Here is a 16,201-nt window from a genome sequence, read left to right on the forward strand (position 1 = left end):
AGGAAAGGAAAGGAAAGGAAAGGAAAGGAAAGGAAAGGAAAGGAAAGAAAACTTGTTTTTGCAAACTTTCAGAAAACAAGTTTTGTGTCTCTTTTTTGAGCTCCCAGTTAAACCCACAAAGAAGAGTCATTTCAAGGAGGGAAAAAAAAAAAAAAAAATTAATAAAATAATGGCTTCTGCCCAAGAAAGGGAATAATTTTACATCTTAGTGATGATCTTCCACTGAATTATGCTCTGAAGAGCAGCAGCAAGAAATTAGTGTTTTAAAGATGAAAGCTCTGATCATACGAGCCACATAAATGCCATTTAAGTTGTGGGCTCTCTGTTTTCCCTGTGGCCCACCATTTCAAAATATGACTTCCAATGCACTTTCACTGAGACAGTGGTTGCAATCTGCACTCTCATGGTCAAGGAAACAAAAGCCTGCCCTCCCATCTTTAGTCACCACCCATCTTGGAGGCTGCAGGGTGGCTGCGAGCCTTCCACTGCCATGGCAGTGAAGGAGGTATCTCTGCTTGGATGCTGCAGCTTGCAGACTGCCTACCGGAAGACTCTGACTAGACACACTTAGGCCTTCACGATGTGAATAATTTTATCTTCTCCTCAAATGTGGACAAAAACACAGGGTCCTTACAACAGAGGCTAAAAGACCAAGAATAAATCCTTTTCTTTCTTTTTTTTTTCTCTCTTTTTTTTTTTTTTTTTTTTTTTTTACAATCGGAGATATTTCCATTGATAATTTGGAAGGTTAGCAGGAATAGTTTAAGAAATTCTGATGATAGTCAACTACACAGCAGTAAAACAAGGCTCACAAAGAACAGAGGCAGGACAGGGCAGAAAGCGGAGCATCGAGGCAAAGTGCTCCTCTGCGGCAAGGAACTGCTTTGGAAGCAGCGTGAGCTCCATCCAGAGAATTAGGTGAGAACTGCACGGGAATCAGACACCTCAGCTTGTCGAATTCTCTGTTTGTAGGGCTGACTTTCAGATAGGCTGGTTTAAATCCACCTTTCCATCACAGAGAAAGAGGAAGAAAGGGAGGATGGGAGGGAAATTAGTAGTTTTCTTACTATAGTATTCTATTACTGAAGGAAAGCTAAACCTTACCTCCAAAGTATACAGGGGCTAAAAGAATGGTTCTCAGACATCACACATGTTTCTTATGTCACATGAGCTTGTTTGTTTGATCCTTTTAATGCATTTTAGGCTTACCAAATTAGAGTGAACAGATAGTGCTGGATGTCCATCTCAGCAGCTTAACAGACACACCGAGTCATAGGCACAAAACACTTCAATGGTAAAATGGAGCTTACAGGATGCCTGGAGCTCAGATCCAGCATTGATTCTACCTGAAAGCCTTTTATATGTCCTTCAGAGGTCAATGGTCCCTATGAGTGCAAAGCGTCAGGCTGCCAGCAGGTGTACAGGTCTGGCATTGGCCATGTGCAAGGTGGGGATCAGTCAGCCAAACAGGCAGCAGTCAAAACGTGTGACTGTGACTATCCCTGTTGTGGAGAGGATTTGCAGTTAATTTTCTTGAGAGCTGCCAAGTCATTTGCATGACAGTGTTGTCATTTGATGATACAATCGGCAGAAGGAACAAAAAAGACACCTGAGAGGAGCTGTTCTTCCAGGGAGACTCACTGCGCAGGCATCCATATTGTGCACTGATTTTATTCCTCTTTCAGGAAATGGGCAGAAAGTTTGTTAACGGCCCAAACGCTCCTGAAGTTAAAGGAAGGGCTAATGGCAAAATAAACAGTTCCTATGAAGGAGGCCCAGTAAACAAAAAATAGTAGTTCTGTACAGTTCTCTTTCCACTGCACTCGAGAATGTAAGAAGACCAAAAATTCAGGGGACATGCTTAGTATATGAATGTCTGCCCTTTCCATACAGCCTACAGCTCTGCTTTAGAACTTCAGGTAGCAACTCTGTGTTACTACAACGGATGATGTGCTACAGTGCAGGGGGCTGCAACAGTCTGAGCATTAAAACAGGGAGGTATTTCTTGTCCCTAGATCTGACACTACTCCTGCACTTCAGCTTCTCATACATAAACTGGGAATGAGGAGCAATCTCCTTTGATAGCCACTATTGAACACATGATAAAAGGTCAAGACATTCTTCATCTAACTAATAGCTCTCTTTCTTTACTAAACAGACAATGATAGTAATGATTGGATGCCATCTTTTGTTCTGGAAAAAGAAACAAGCAGAAGATGCTTGCACAAGACTTGAAATTTGGTTCAAGCAGAATATCACACACTCATAAAAAACTTCCATGGAGGCTCTATCGACAGAAAACTGGAGTTGTTTACATGTTACTGAGCTCTGCCCAGCAATAATTGGCCAAAATGCTACAGGTTGCCTATACAGAAGATCAAAGACAAGGAACCTTTCTGGCCTTCTGTCTGAAAGACGGTGCCTCCAGCACCCCACTGTGCTCTGTCATCACACTGCCATAACCACTACCTTGGTAATGCTCCAAAACGAAGAGTAAAACAGTGAAAATCCCCAGGATCATGTAGCTTGCTCTTCTTCAATTCAAGAAAAAGATCCTTCCAAATTTTCAAAATCCTCTCAGATTGACAAAGAAATATTTCTTGTATGGATCTATGTAATAAAGCAATACTACCACATTTGTTCTTTTAAAACAATCAAACAACCAGTACTCCAACAATCCTATTGTCTAACTGTTCTGTTAATGCATAAGTATTTTAAAAAATGGCTCATAGGATCTTAAGGAATAACAGATTTTTAAGGTTCTGTTTTATGATATATCACAGATTTCTGCAGTGAATTATCTGGCTATACAAGTAATGAATACACTTCTTGAATTACAAACATGTCCATCCAAATGTTCCAGCACACATCCAATACGAATGATTAGCAATAAATAGTAGTTTAAAAACATGTACAAAGACCATGCCTGGAAATCTACCAAAACGCCTCTTTATATTACTGCAATTTGCAAAATCATTACATTACATTTGTGTCATACAACCTTGACCTCGTTCCTAGCACAGTAAACTATAAAATTGTTGTTCAAGTCAGTGGTAATGGATTTAAACCATTTGATATTCAAAGTCCTTTCGCACGTAGTTTTTTTCACTGTACATCCTGAATTTACTTTGGCACGCACTGCTCAGTCCAGACTCACCCCATTAACTTCAGAAACTTAACTGAGATGCCTAAATTGGAAGCAAGTACCGTAAGCTTCCTACACGTGTCATCGCCACCTACAAAAGATCAAACCTAACTTCTGAACACATCCTTTCCTAACCTAGAAAAGAGAGAGCTTTTTAGAGAGTTTATTAGTTTGTGGCAATGCTTGTATGATTTCTCTACTGGAAGGAAGTCAGCAGATTTTTAACACAATGGTTAAGCAGACTGCTTGCTAAAAAATCAACATTTGACTTGTAATAGAAAATCTTCCTGCTTGTAGTCTGCATCACATTTGCCAAATATCTAAATTAAAGTTCATTATGTTTCTATATTTTTTTCTAGTAAACAAATAAGCATTGCAGCCAGTAAGAAATAATAACTGCAGCCCACATGCCATCAGGTAAATGAAGAAATAGACTGCATCTTATGATTCTTTGCTTTCTGTAGAGTTTATTGGTCCAATTATGCAGCTGTATTTCATTTGTGCATCTGTGCAGGGCACCACTGTAAAAAAGTTAATGGACTGTGTATGGAATTTAAACCTTTCCAATAATGAAGTGTCTGAACAGCCTTTTCAACAAAATCAACAAAAATTCCTTGAAGTCTGTATTTGTTTTCAAACCAAAACAGCATAATTTTAATTTCAGCACAGTGAGTAGGAAAGCTGCACTTGCATGTCACTGCATTCAGAGAGGATATTTATTAATTCTCTGACATCCTGCTGCCTCCTACATAAGGAGGCAGTCCTACACATTTCCCTCCAATTCTGCTTTCTTTATGCCTCTCCTGACTGCTGTCCTGTGGCAGAGCTCTACATTTAGACATGTTCTGTCTCCCTCTATCACATACCAATAGCAAGGAAGGAGACCAGGAAGAGATCTTTCACTGTGTCCTGCTTTCATCTTTACCTCCTGAGTTTTACTGACATTCCACCTGAAAGGTTATGCCAGCCTTGACCATAACACTTTGTAACTAGCTCTGTCAGATGGGTGTTCAGCTGGGATGGTTGCCACAATCCTGGAAGGTGGCTTTAAAGGTAGGCCTTCCACCATGGTGTATGAGAAGGTACAAGATGTGTACAATTCCCATGTTCCTTTCCTGGCTGAAGCCTCCATTTCCACACAAAACAACCCAGTAAGGCACAGAAAGTCTGAAACAAGCTCATAGTCTACATCAGTCAGAATCAAACTGAGACAGATGGAGGCAAGGCAGGAAGAACAAGGTAATGGCAAGTAAGGTCCACAACATTCTGTTCTCCCTCAAGACCAGTCTTTACTCTGACGGGACTTTACCCACCCTCCATTTATATTTATTACCTTCTCATGAGCCTTTCTTTTTGTTTCAGAGTCCATCCAGTCGTTTTCTTTCTCCAACATGTCAATAAAAGCCCAGCGAATTCCTTCAGTCAGCTCTTCCATCTGGAAAATAGTTAATAAACCTCTCTTCATTAAACTGCCATGGCGGGATCATTATAAGTTTCAGTGCATGAAGTACTTAGTAAGACCACGAACGGTTCCAAATCAGACAGTGACCACTAATAGATCAATAGATCTTGAAGGTGGATCTTTTTCCAGCCCTCAGGCAATTCTTCTCAAAGTAAGTTTCTTCTTCTTTTTATTCCCTTCAGCTGTACTACACAGCCTGCTGATCCTTTCATGTCACAACTGTGAGAAAGCCTGACTCAAAATCTTAAAAAAAAAAAAAAAAACAACCAAAAAAAAAAAAAAAACCAACACTGGGAGAACTGCACTGATTTGTGGAGATTTCTGTCTCTTTGGTCCTAGATCACTAGTCCCTGCAGGAAGGAGCCAGCTGCAAAGTGTTTGCACAGATAAAGCCTTTTCTGTAGAGAGAGCATCTGTAGCCTTGCTTAGTTTATGTCACACTGAGATATTCCTCACTAATACTGCCAAAGATCTGAATTTGGGCTGAGAATATCATGATCCAAATACAAAGCAGCATTCAAATATTTAACCAGTAAGCTGTGCTTACTGCAGGGAAAGAGGCCGTGGCTTCTCTAATCTTGAACATCTAGGGACAGCCTGCATCTGTGCAAACCTGGGAGAACTCACGATCATTTTAGCTCTACTCCTTCTTTGTGGCTTCTGTACAAATGGTAGTTCAACAACTACATGAAAACACAAGCAAGTCACAAGCAAGTGAAATAGTAGGAGTGTTCAGTGAGCATAAAGGCCAAGAAAACTCTGAAATAAAAAGAACAAAGAGTCTGACAGCTAAGGGATGTGTTGCTTTGGTCTAAAGAGCAGAAGTGTACTCAGGCCTGTGCATCTGTTTGGCAACACAGACCAGAAAAGTATAGGCTATAACCTGCTTCTATTTGTATCAGCAGAGGAACCTTAACATAGATAAATCTGAAAACACTATAAGAGTGAGGTATTTTGGAGGATCCAGCCGTTGCCAGAGGGCTTCACCACAGTTCAGCCCAGATAGTACAAGCCATGACAGACAACCACTGTATGAAGATTTACTGGATTGCTGTGTTATCAGTTATGTTACATTTAAAAAGAATGAAGACCTCCTATACCAAAGTTTTATATAAGTTTATTCCACAGATCTGCTAGCCTTGAGAAGTCATTTAGGTGGGGGCTGAATCCCAGAAAGTAATGTTATCTTCAGCAGAATTGTCACTGATGTATCAGATGTATATTTTAATTCGGAACTAATCTGTATTTGCGGTGGAGCCAGATAAAGCCTAGCAATGCTCCTTTGATTATTCATTTTTTCTACTCTTTTCAAAAAACATTATTTTATTATTTTTTTTTTAATTTTTTTTTTTTTTTAGCAACAGTACAGGACAACTGGAACAGTTCTAGCATTAAATATGAGTAAACAGTCAGCATTCACAGAAAACAGCGTCTCAGGGAATAGGGTAACTTAAAGGTATTGATGGCAGAGCACTGACTCAATTAACTTAGAGCACTAATGAGGTGAAATCCCTGTATTTGGAGGTTATGAGTTCAAACTAGAGCATTACAGCTGGGCCCTGGTGTACAGTTAGGCTTTATGTACCAGCTGTAGCTGTGGGGGGCAGGAGAAGAAACCTATTCCTGCTATCAAAGCTATTACTGAAACTGCTCAGGCATAGCTGTAAGAAACACTGCAGGCACTCTGGGTTAGAAACAGTGCTATATTTAGACACAAATAATGTCTTTCCTGATAAAGGAAGAGGGAAATTTCTAAAGTATGAAATATCAGTTACAAAACGTGGGGGGAAAATCCATATTGTCCATAAGTCAGGATTTGCTTTTGATCCAGGGCAGAATAAAAATAATAATAAAACCTGTACAAATAACAGCACTTCTCTCAAGGGTTTTCTTGGTGCTTAAGAAAGAGAAACAGAAATGAAAACCAGTGAAATGAAAATAATAAAAACGAAAATGATCAACTTGAAAAGCACATTTCTAAAAGGACTGCAGCATATTTCACCTGCATCTAATTTTTTAACCATCAACAGCTTGCTATTGGTCTGAATTCTTTGGTTTATACTATAACTGTTATACACATACCTTTCTATGGATGTTACTGTGAATTTAAACTTGATAATTTTTCACATTCTTGGCCTGAAAGGAATTTGCATACTAAAAAATACTTTAATTAGGTCATATTTCATCAGATAACCATTCTCTATTTCTGCCAGGTTTTCCTTCACATATACAAACACAAAATAACAGTTCATCCTCAATAAAGCATATATTTCTTACAGTCCATTTCCACAGAGGTCACACTGTCTAATACCCCAGAAATATTTTTGACACTAAACTGCCAAATAGCACATCAAAAACTTGATAAAGAATCAAGGAACTGGATCTCAGGAAGGAAACTCCAGCTGGAGGCAAGCAGCAAAAGAAATGTAGAGATGGAAACATTTCAAATATTGAACAAGCCAAATGTTGGTCTGTCTAAAATGGAGTCTTTCCATAAGAAAATAGTCTAACTAAACAAAGTCAAGCAGACAAACTCAAGCTACTGAGCCAGGGTTCTGAAGGACAATCACAGAGCTGCTGCACCCAATGCATGATGGTCATATGTTTCTTAAATGCAGCTCTCCTGTGGTAGAAGATAAGTTCATTAGCTAAATCAGTTGATTTCAAACTGATTACTGTTGGAAAATCAATAGCTGGAAAAGCAGACACTGGGAAACTCAATGAGAAAATTATAATCTGAAAATAAGTCATAAATGATCATAAAGGGTAGTTAATCATTTGAATATGTTATTAAGGGAGGTGATAATGTAGCTGCATTTGAAATTTTACAGTGAAGATGAATGTCCAGTTGAAAGCTATTCTCTCTATTCTCTGTACTCGACAACGTGAAAGAATACTTTCCTTGAGTAAAGACATCAGTTTTCTCAGTTAGAATATATTTGTAGCACAACCAGCCTTAAAATGTTAGCCCTAAAGCAGAGCAAATGTGACCAGTTATTAACTGGTCAGTAAGAATTTTACTAAATTACCTTAAACTGATCCATTCCTCATCAATGCTCCCCCCTCTGCTTCTGCACAGTCTGTCATGGTGCAAACACACTAATGGAGTTTAGGCTGGTTTTTATCTGTCTACATATTTATCTGAAGGGCCTCATGTAGAAAGATTGGGCTGCGCTTAGATGGACAAGAAACATGACATTTCTTTGTTCTGTGCTCTCCTTGCTTTTTTTCTTACGTAACTGAAGCATCTTTAAGAATTTTGTCACCAGTAGTACACCTTTTCTTTAACTTTGAGAGAATAACGAAGCCTCTAATTACAAGTTTCTAAGAGGACTCACCATCTCTTTCTTGTCTTCTTGAAAATGGGCTTTCACAAACATCTTACCCACAACGTAAGGGAGTGCACTTTCAACTAAGTCCACACATTTGTCCCACTGAGGCAGTAAAGATGTTGTTCCATGGATCACCTGTTGGAAGTGAATGCAGTGAGTCATAACATTATATAAGCCTGGATGTATATTTTTTATGCTTGCCAAGTTAAATTATGCATGTCAAACAGTAACAAACAAACAAACAAAAAACACAAAAAAAAACAGCCAACCCACAGCAATGATATTTTACAGATATTTCCATTTTTATGAGAACGTAGAAACTTTATAGAAAAATCTTTTCAAAACCCACTGAATGACTGTAAAGTTTTAAACTGAGTATAATGGTAACAACTTAGAGAGACTAAGCTGAGAGGATTTTTTTATGGGAAGACATTCCCAATGGTTAACGTTAGGCTAATTCTGGTAATTTTGCACTCAGTGCAAATGAGCTTCAAAAGAGAAATAGTCAAGAACTGCCAATGCACAAATGAGCAAGGCAAAATTATGCTTAAGCATGTTGCTACTTTGTTCTCCATTTCTGAACGTTGTTACTGTTGGCATTTCATAAATATCAATACATTTTCTGGACAAAGGAGTTCATTAAAAACAAAGTACCCATTCAACACAAAATGCAAAATGTTTACATGGAAGCAAAAAGCAAACGCAGTGCTGATTCGGAAGCTTTTTTGGTTTTTCTTTTTTTCAAGTTCAGAGAGTTCCCTTTCCACTTGTCTTGCTCCACAGAGAACAACCAAAATCCCAGCTCAGTAGCTGTCACCTGCTGGTTGCATAATGGTGGGGTCAACACCAGACCAGGTCAGGCAGGATAACATTTTGGCCTCTCACAGATTGCATAGGCCTCCAAGCAATGCTCTAGTGCTTAGTGGGCCTTTCTTTTTCCTTGGTCTCCTCTTAGTCTCCTCCAAGATAAGATTTCTAGCAAAACTAAAGAGCTTGGATTTGCTTGGAAAATTACAGACTATCTTAACTCTCAGCTATTGAAGGTCAGCTATTTTGGTAGTTGAAAGATTGATTTTCTCCATCATATTGGCTGTAATTAAGCCTAATCAATGACTCATACTTAAATACACCAGTGAACTGCATTTTCAAATGCTTTTTATTAATACTGCATGTGCTAATAGATTTTCAATGACAGAACAAACACTTCTTCTATACAAAAACCACATTGGGTAAACTGATGCATAATAAGGTAATTGTTTCCTAAACAGAGCCAAATTAGAAAATAAACTTCTTTTCCAAATCCTTCAGTCTTCATGTATAACACATCACTTTATTAAAAAAGAAAAAAAGGAAAGGAAAAATTCTCTCCAGTGTCCATGCAAAACCACAATGAATCTTTCTCCTGATGCAGAGTAACAAGGGGAGTCACAGCATTAATTATCAGAGCTTTTCTTCCAATTTCTTCCAAAAGCTCTGTCTACACAACAACCACAGAAAGTCAAGAGACAGAGCTGGCTTTCAGCATGTAACACGTTATTACAACATAATAATCATTATTTTGAGGGAGGTTTGACTGTGAGGAGGACAGAAAGGCAGTACAGGCTCCGAGACAAATAAAACCAGAGCTGAGAGGAATAGATAATATATCACAGCTGGTATATTGATATTTATGTTACAGCCAGAGCCAACTTGAGCTCTCTCAAAATTGTCCTCCAAATATTAATGTCTCACTCTACAGTGCAGTACTCCAGGTAGTAACAGCAACTATAAATAGCAGGTTTCAAGCCTTTCCAGGCAATTCAGAACTCCACAAGAGAATTAAAAGAGCTCTTCCCCAGGAGCCATTGCACATTTGCTAGAACTCAAATAGTCAGTGGAGAGAAGCTGCTGATGGTGCTGATCTGGTAATCAAACACTTTCTCCAGAGTCAGCAGGTTTGTCCTATTTTTCAACCTGAAGTTTTTCAAAGCTTCATCACTTCTTTGCAAAATGCCACCCAGATATGTGTCTCAGTGCCAAGATTACTGCACACAAGATGTAAAAGCCACCAACAGAAAATTGGAACCCAATTTAAAAATGCTACTTAGGATGGGTGAGGCTTTTGAGAAATGAGTGAACAAATAAAATATATCCTCTGTTTTAGAGATCAGTGATTCTTCTCACAGTCATATTGTTGTCTGATTACTCAATGTTTTCTTCACTTACCAGAAGGTTACTGAGTCCATTTTTACGATCTCAAAGGAACTGTGTATCTCAAGTCTTCCAGCCTCTGACTGGAACAATCTGCTCAGCAACAGCTTTGCCTTGAACTCCATTTCTCATGTCATTTCTGCTGACCTGTGAAATCTGTTTCCCTGAGCTGTTCACAACACTTAACCACAGCTATTAACTATTACCCCTCGCTATTTACTGCACTTAACTATCTTTCTCCAGATCCCAAAGGCAGATATGGGAGCAAGCTGCTGACTCACTGCCCTTACTAAGCTGCCCTTCAGTTTTCACAATCACTTACGTGAATCCTTGACGACAATATTTTAATGAGCTTTGAAACAACTTCAGGTAGATTTCTCCCTAAGCTGCTGGAGGATGTACCCAGGGAAAAGACAGCACCTCCTTAGTGTATCTAAAAGCACAGTAACTGAAAGACAATGTTTCCTTCCAGGAATTTCCATGGCCATAATGTAATTCAATCATATTCTGCAGACTTGTTGATGGCCAGCAATCTATTTTACCTGGCTAGCAAGAAATATTCCACAAGGGGACACACTTAGAAACACATCACTGTGGTTCTGACAGCCAGTTTTGCACATTTTTGCATAAAGAAAATGGCGTCTTTGGCAATGCAGATTCAGGATCAGAGGAGATGGCCTCTTCCCCATAGTTTCCATCAAAGTATTAAAGTTCATTTTTAGATATGTTATCAGCTCATAACTCTTCCAATACCAGTCAGGAAGGACATTATTGATGGTTTCAATTACCATCTGTGTGCCTCACCAGGGAGGACAGAGCTCCCACACCTCCTGCACCACACTGCTGGCATTGCTGTGACAGCCTCCTGTTCACCGAATCATAGTCATTAATTTTGGAAATCACCACTAAGACCATCTAGTCCAACCATCAACCCATCACCACCATGCCCATAACCATGCCCCTCCACGCCACAATTTATCTTGTTGTCATGATATAACCAAGCAGCTTACTTTCCTTATAACAAACAAAAATATATAATCATCCAAACATGGCGTGGAAACAGCAAAAAAGTAGAACAAATTTCTGTTGCAGTTTCATCTTTTGTTTGCTTAAAGAGCCCTTGCATTGCCCATAATATCATCAGGTTGGTTTTCCATTCAGGAGCCACTTAATCAAATATGTGCTTTACATAAATACTCGTATTAATTAATAGATAATTAACTCTACTCTCTTAGATTATGGCAGCAACTAATGCATGTCTTTTGGGGTTTCTATAGCCCTGAGCTGGAAGGTACCTCATCAGATCTTCCGTGAGAAAAGCTGATGTATATATATGCTAGAGCTCATATAAACCTGGCATTACAGCATAATAATGGTTTGGAGTAACCTGAGAAAAGATGAAATCTTATAGCTTTGTTTTAGCAGAGCTGTTTTCGTGCATGTGTAAAGAGTTCTTTTTTTTTCGAAAGCTCAGACTTTGGCCAAACATATTTGACCTTTCGCAGGTCACAGCCCCAGCACAAAACTCAATAGCTTTCCAGCTTTTGGGTTACAGCATAAAAAGCCTAAGCCTTTTTAAGGCCTCGAAACTTCCCTTACATAATCCAAAGGACAATTCTCCTTTGTGTCGCACACAATATATATGGTTTTACTATTTTAAATGAAGACTACTACAAAAAGCTTAATAAATTTGCCCAGCATGGAAAAAATATCTTTTGCAAAGATACAAATAATAGAAAACAGCAGCTATAAGGGAAACAGATAGGGACAACACTAGTTACACTGTAAATGCTATTAAAAACTTCAACTTACCCGAGAAAATTCCAGCCACCGATACTGAAAACGTCTACTGAGGTTAAATAACCTTGAATAAACCATCCTCCACACCAGATAGTTGGCAAGAGTCCTGTTAAATCAGACATGTTTTTGTCAGCCCTCTAAATGCATATGATGTAACAAAGCAAAGCACTCACAGAAGTATCTCCACAAATATTCAAACTGAATGGTTGAAAATTCCTTTTGAAAATTAATGAGTGATGATCAAATTGATAAATTTCTACTTCTCAGAGTAGCCTGCTAGATTGAAGCTGGTTGGTATGTAATTGCACAGTGGTAACCATCTTCTAGAGGATATTCGTATCAAGTTCGACATTTAGCATGCCACCTGTAGGTAATGCTTTTTTCAAAGGGCAGTTTTTGTTTTCCATGGAAGTAGCAAGAATAGCACCATAATGAGAAAATAACTGTTGTTTTTTCTTCTTTTTTTAATCTTTTTTTTTTTTTCTTTTTTGTATATCAAAGCAAATGTTATCTCTCCTCATTAGTAGGGAACATAAATCGTAACCATAAAACAGCAGATAATGATCAATCCCATATGTACTAGAGATTGTCACTATTTCATATTGTCTTTCCTTAGAAATTAACAAAACTTCAGAAAAATTTTACTATCTACATTTATTAAACTACTAATTACTAATAACTGACGTACCAAAAAGAAAAATCTCTAAAGAACTGAGGCGGAGAAATCCTGGAAGAACTTGTTCAAACATCCCAGGAGACCTGACATCTTTGCTCCTTTTTCTAAAACTTCAAGCACTTGATCAGTGTGCTTAACCAAATATTTGGCCAGCCTAGACTGAACCACCTCCATGATCAGCAGTGGTTATATGAGATAAAATTGCACTGTAAATAGGAAATTCAACTTCAAGCAGTCTCAAAACAAGTCTAGCACTAAGTGTTTCCTTTCCACTATAAGATGTTTTGATAGCCTATCTGAACAGCTCGCTCTTCACTAAAACTCAAGTTTCTTCAGCCTCTAGCTGCCATAGAGATGGAGCTGCCAGGTGTTCCTGCAGTGCCACTCCATTGGTTTCATTGATAGACGCTTCATACACTGTTCTCTCACCCAAGTCAAAACAGGCTGTAAGAAAAATTTTTGAGGGTTTTCTCTTCACACCAGCATCACCAGAGCAAGAGCTTGAGTTTTGCCTCTAAGCTCCTGCCTAGCACTTCCAGCTCAAGAAAGATCATTGCTGCAAGCTTAAGCTCTTGGTCCCTCAGCTGGGGAGATGACAGTGAGGTGAAGACGGCAACTTGAAGCAACATATTGTCTATTAGTGACTGAGCACATGTCTGACCGTGTGCAGACACTAAGTGGGACACCACACCAGGAGCAGTTGTGTGCTTGTGCCACTTAACCCTTCTTCCTGATAGAAACAATAATTTCTTTTTCATTATAGAAATGCATCAAACCTTGTAAATTGTATTTGTGTAATTGTATTGTAAATCCTTACAATATTCATAAAATATATCCAAAAAAAGCTTTTCAAACTTCCAGCACAAGTAATACACCTTTATAGCATAGTATACATTACAACAGACAAAACAATTAGCTCTAAATGGATGATTGAATCATTTTGACAAAATGCTTAGGGTCATTAAAAATGTATTTCAACCTGCTCAACTATACCAGAAAGCACAGATTTTCCCATTATCACATTTTTTATGATGTAGAGTTTCCTCAGTTAATAGCAAGAAACACACCCCCAAAGAATACAGCTCTCATTTCTTTTATAAGTTGTCTGAATTCCACCAGTCTCTTTGTACCTGCCTCATGCATTTGAGGCACCCTTGCTCCCACAGCACCTACTCAATCCCTCACTCTACTAGAATGCAATTTTGTAGATTTAAATCAGTATTTATGTAAGTATATATATTAAAATTGAGTATATATATTGTGTATACATATATTTGAGTATATTGAAAGGTTTAAAGATACAATTTCCATCAAATTCTTTAGTAAAAAAAAGTTCAGCTAAGTAGACAGCTACCGTAAACCAATTATATGTTACAATTCAATACTTAATTGCTACAAAAAGTCAATTCCTTCTTCTGTGTACTTCTTGTTCTCATCTAGAGGTGTCTGCCCTTACATTCAAATCAAGGAACCTCTGTCAAATTGAGAGTGAATGAAAGACTGAAATTTGTAAAGAAAGAGTCCTGAAAAGGTGACTTATTCAACAACATTAATATCCATGGGAATTAAAAAAACTTTTGTATTTAGTATAAGGCATAAATGATGAGGGGGAATGTCTGTCCCAGGAAATAGCCCACAATTAATTGAGCTTTGTTCTAATTTGAGAGGGAAAGAAAAGCTGACACATCCTGAAACCTAGCTCTCTGATGAGATGATAAAAATCCCTAATTGTAATCACACTTGCATCCACTGATGCATACAATGCATAAAACAGGAAGGTTTCACTTCCAAGCCCAAGAGGATTTACACCTTCAGGATTGGGGGGATAAGATTGTAGGCAAAGGTTTTGTTGTTTGTGGGTTTTGATGTTTTTGTTTCTGGTAGGAGAGGTAAGAATTTCAGTTTTATTAAGGTCTGTTTACTTATTTCAATAACAATTTTTATCTTTTCAGTCAGCTATGTGAACTTAAAATCAATTATCTTCATTCAGGTTGAAAAATGACACTTTCTGATTAAGAAACGCCTTCAGTGCCTATTCGAGGGTTATTTTCATCCAAATAATATGAGGCTCAGAGATGCTAGCCTCTTCACATGGAGTGAAAACCAGCACAAAAATAGCACAGATCTTTGTGCTTCTGATGAGACCAGAGCATTTGTTGTTGTAGCCTTTGGGATTTGAGATTACAGTACACAGTTCCCTATTTTAACTTCAAAACAACTGTTACAGAAAGAAGTGTAGGCTGACCGCTGCTGAACCAATATGACCATCACTGTGATACACACTCCCAAAGGAAGTGGTAGAGAGCTTGTCTGCTGGGACAGTTAAAATTATACCAGCGTTCATGGATATCTGCTGAGGAAGGCTCAACCCTGTCTGGAAATAAAGTAGGTTGCTCAAGTAAGATTCTGAGAGTTTGTAATATATTTTAATGAATAGACATCGTCGCAATTAAAGAGGATAGATTTAATCTGAAATAGATAGACACATTAATTGGCATTTTAATAAAAAAAGATCTTTTTCACAATTTTTGAAATCTGTTTGGAAACTGTATTCATAATTGAGTGAAGAATCAGATTAAAATACTGAAAATTTTTCTCTTGCCAGAGGCAAAAGTTCCAGTTAAATTACCATAACTTAACTCTCCAACTAACTTTTCAAAAGAAACACAAGACCAGAAAGGAGATCTAGTGCCCCCATCTCTCTCTAAAGAAAATTCCTCTTTATAACACAGGAATTGAGGAGTACTGTATTAATTGTTCCATACTGTAAATATGCAGTAAGATGAGGCAAGGTAAAGCAGTTATTGATTCTGACGTCCATGAGAACGGTAAAGCTACTTTCTACAGCAGCTGTAAACATTTCCATTATGAGAATGCATCTCACTGTATCTTATTTATTACTTTCAACTATAGTGCCAGCACCATCAACAAACTGGTAACTGGAAGGCTGGGGGGAAAGAGGGGCAGGGGGAAAATAACCCTTGTTACTAGAAATTTGATCCATGACAGTATTTAATAAAACAAACCAAATTCGTATTATTTGCATTATTTTAACCTTTCAAATACCATATGGAGAATGAAAAATGAGATTACCCATAAGAAAATACCCTTGTTACGTTCTTAGGCTTTATCCCATATGGAAATGTTATGACATCATTGTGAATACCCTCAGGTATTTACTGTGTAGTTGCAGAATAGATTTGTATGGAATAGTATTTGCACACAAAGAGTAACTATCTTTCTGTTTATTGGTACACATGTATCCTCTAAATCACCACTTATCCCCACTGACATAACAAAATTTATGAGATAGAAAGCCTGGAAAACCAAAACAATGTAGAAGACTTTCTTCAGCAAACTAAAATTTGTGATATGCTAACAATATTTGTCCGAATTTTGGAAAGCAAGGATGTTTGACAATCTCTAGGCAAAACAAATGATCGTGTTTATGTTTCTTACTGTTTGATCTGCTTCTTATTTTTACAAATATTATGAATCAACGTAAGCTTTGTCATTGAAGGCAAAGATCAACAACATAAGAACATTCTGAATTATTCTGTTCTGAAATATAACCTTAGTTGTGGCCATCCTGTACC

The 16,201-nt window shown here is 38.0% G+C and overlaps 1 protein-coding gene across 2 annotated transcripts in view; it reads right to left on the minus strand.

The window, feature by feature from the left end:
- Nucleotides 1-16,201, minus strand: part of PHEX (phosphate regulating endopeptidase homolog X-linked) — a 94,483-nt gene that overhangs the window by 45,621 nt on the left and 32,661 nt on the right. For both annotated transcript variants that reach the window (XM_042810202.1, XM_042810201.1), the window contains 3 exons: nucleotides 11,942-12,035; nucleotides 7,946-8,074; nucleotides 4,479-4,580 (listed from right to left, as the gene is read on the minus strand). In XM_042810202.1, the coding sequence (XP_042666136.1) occupies nucleotides 4,479-4,580; nucleotides 7,946-8,074; nucleotides 11,942-12,035 (325 nt within the window). The remainder of the gene's footprint in view (nucleotides 1-4,478; nucleotides 4,581-7,945; nucleotides 8,075-11,941; nucleotides 12,036-16,201) is intronic.

Source organism: Centrocercus urophasianus, unplaced genomic scaffold, assembly GCF_019232065.1.
Source record: "Centrocercus urophasianus isolate 14NV4802_14NV808 unplaced genomic scaffold, USGS_Curo_1.0 seq_12, whole genome shotgun sequence".
Classification (NCBI taxonomy): domain Eukaryota; kingdom Metazoa; phylum Chordata; class Aves; order Galliformes; family Phasianidae; genus Centrocercus; species Centrocercus urophasianus.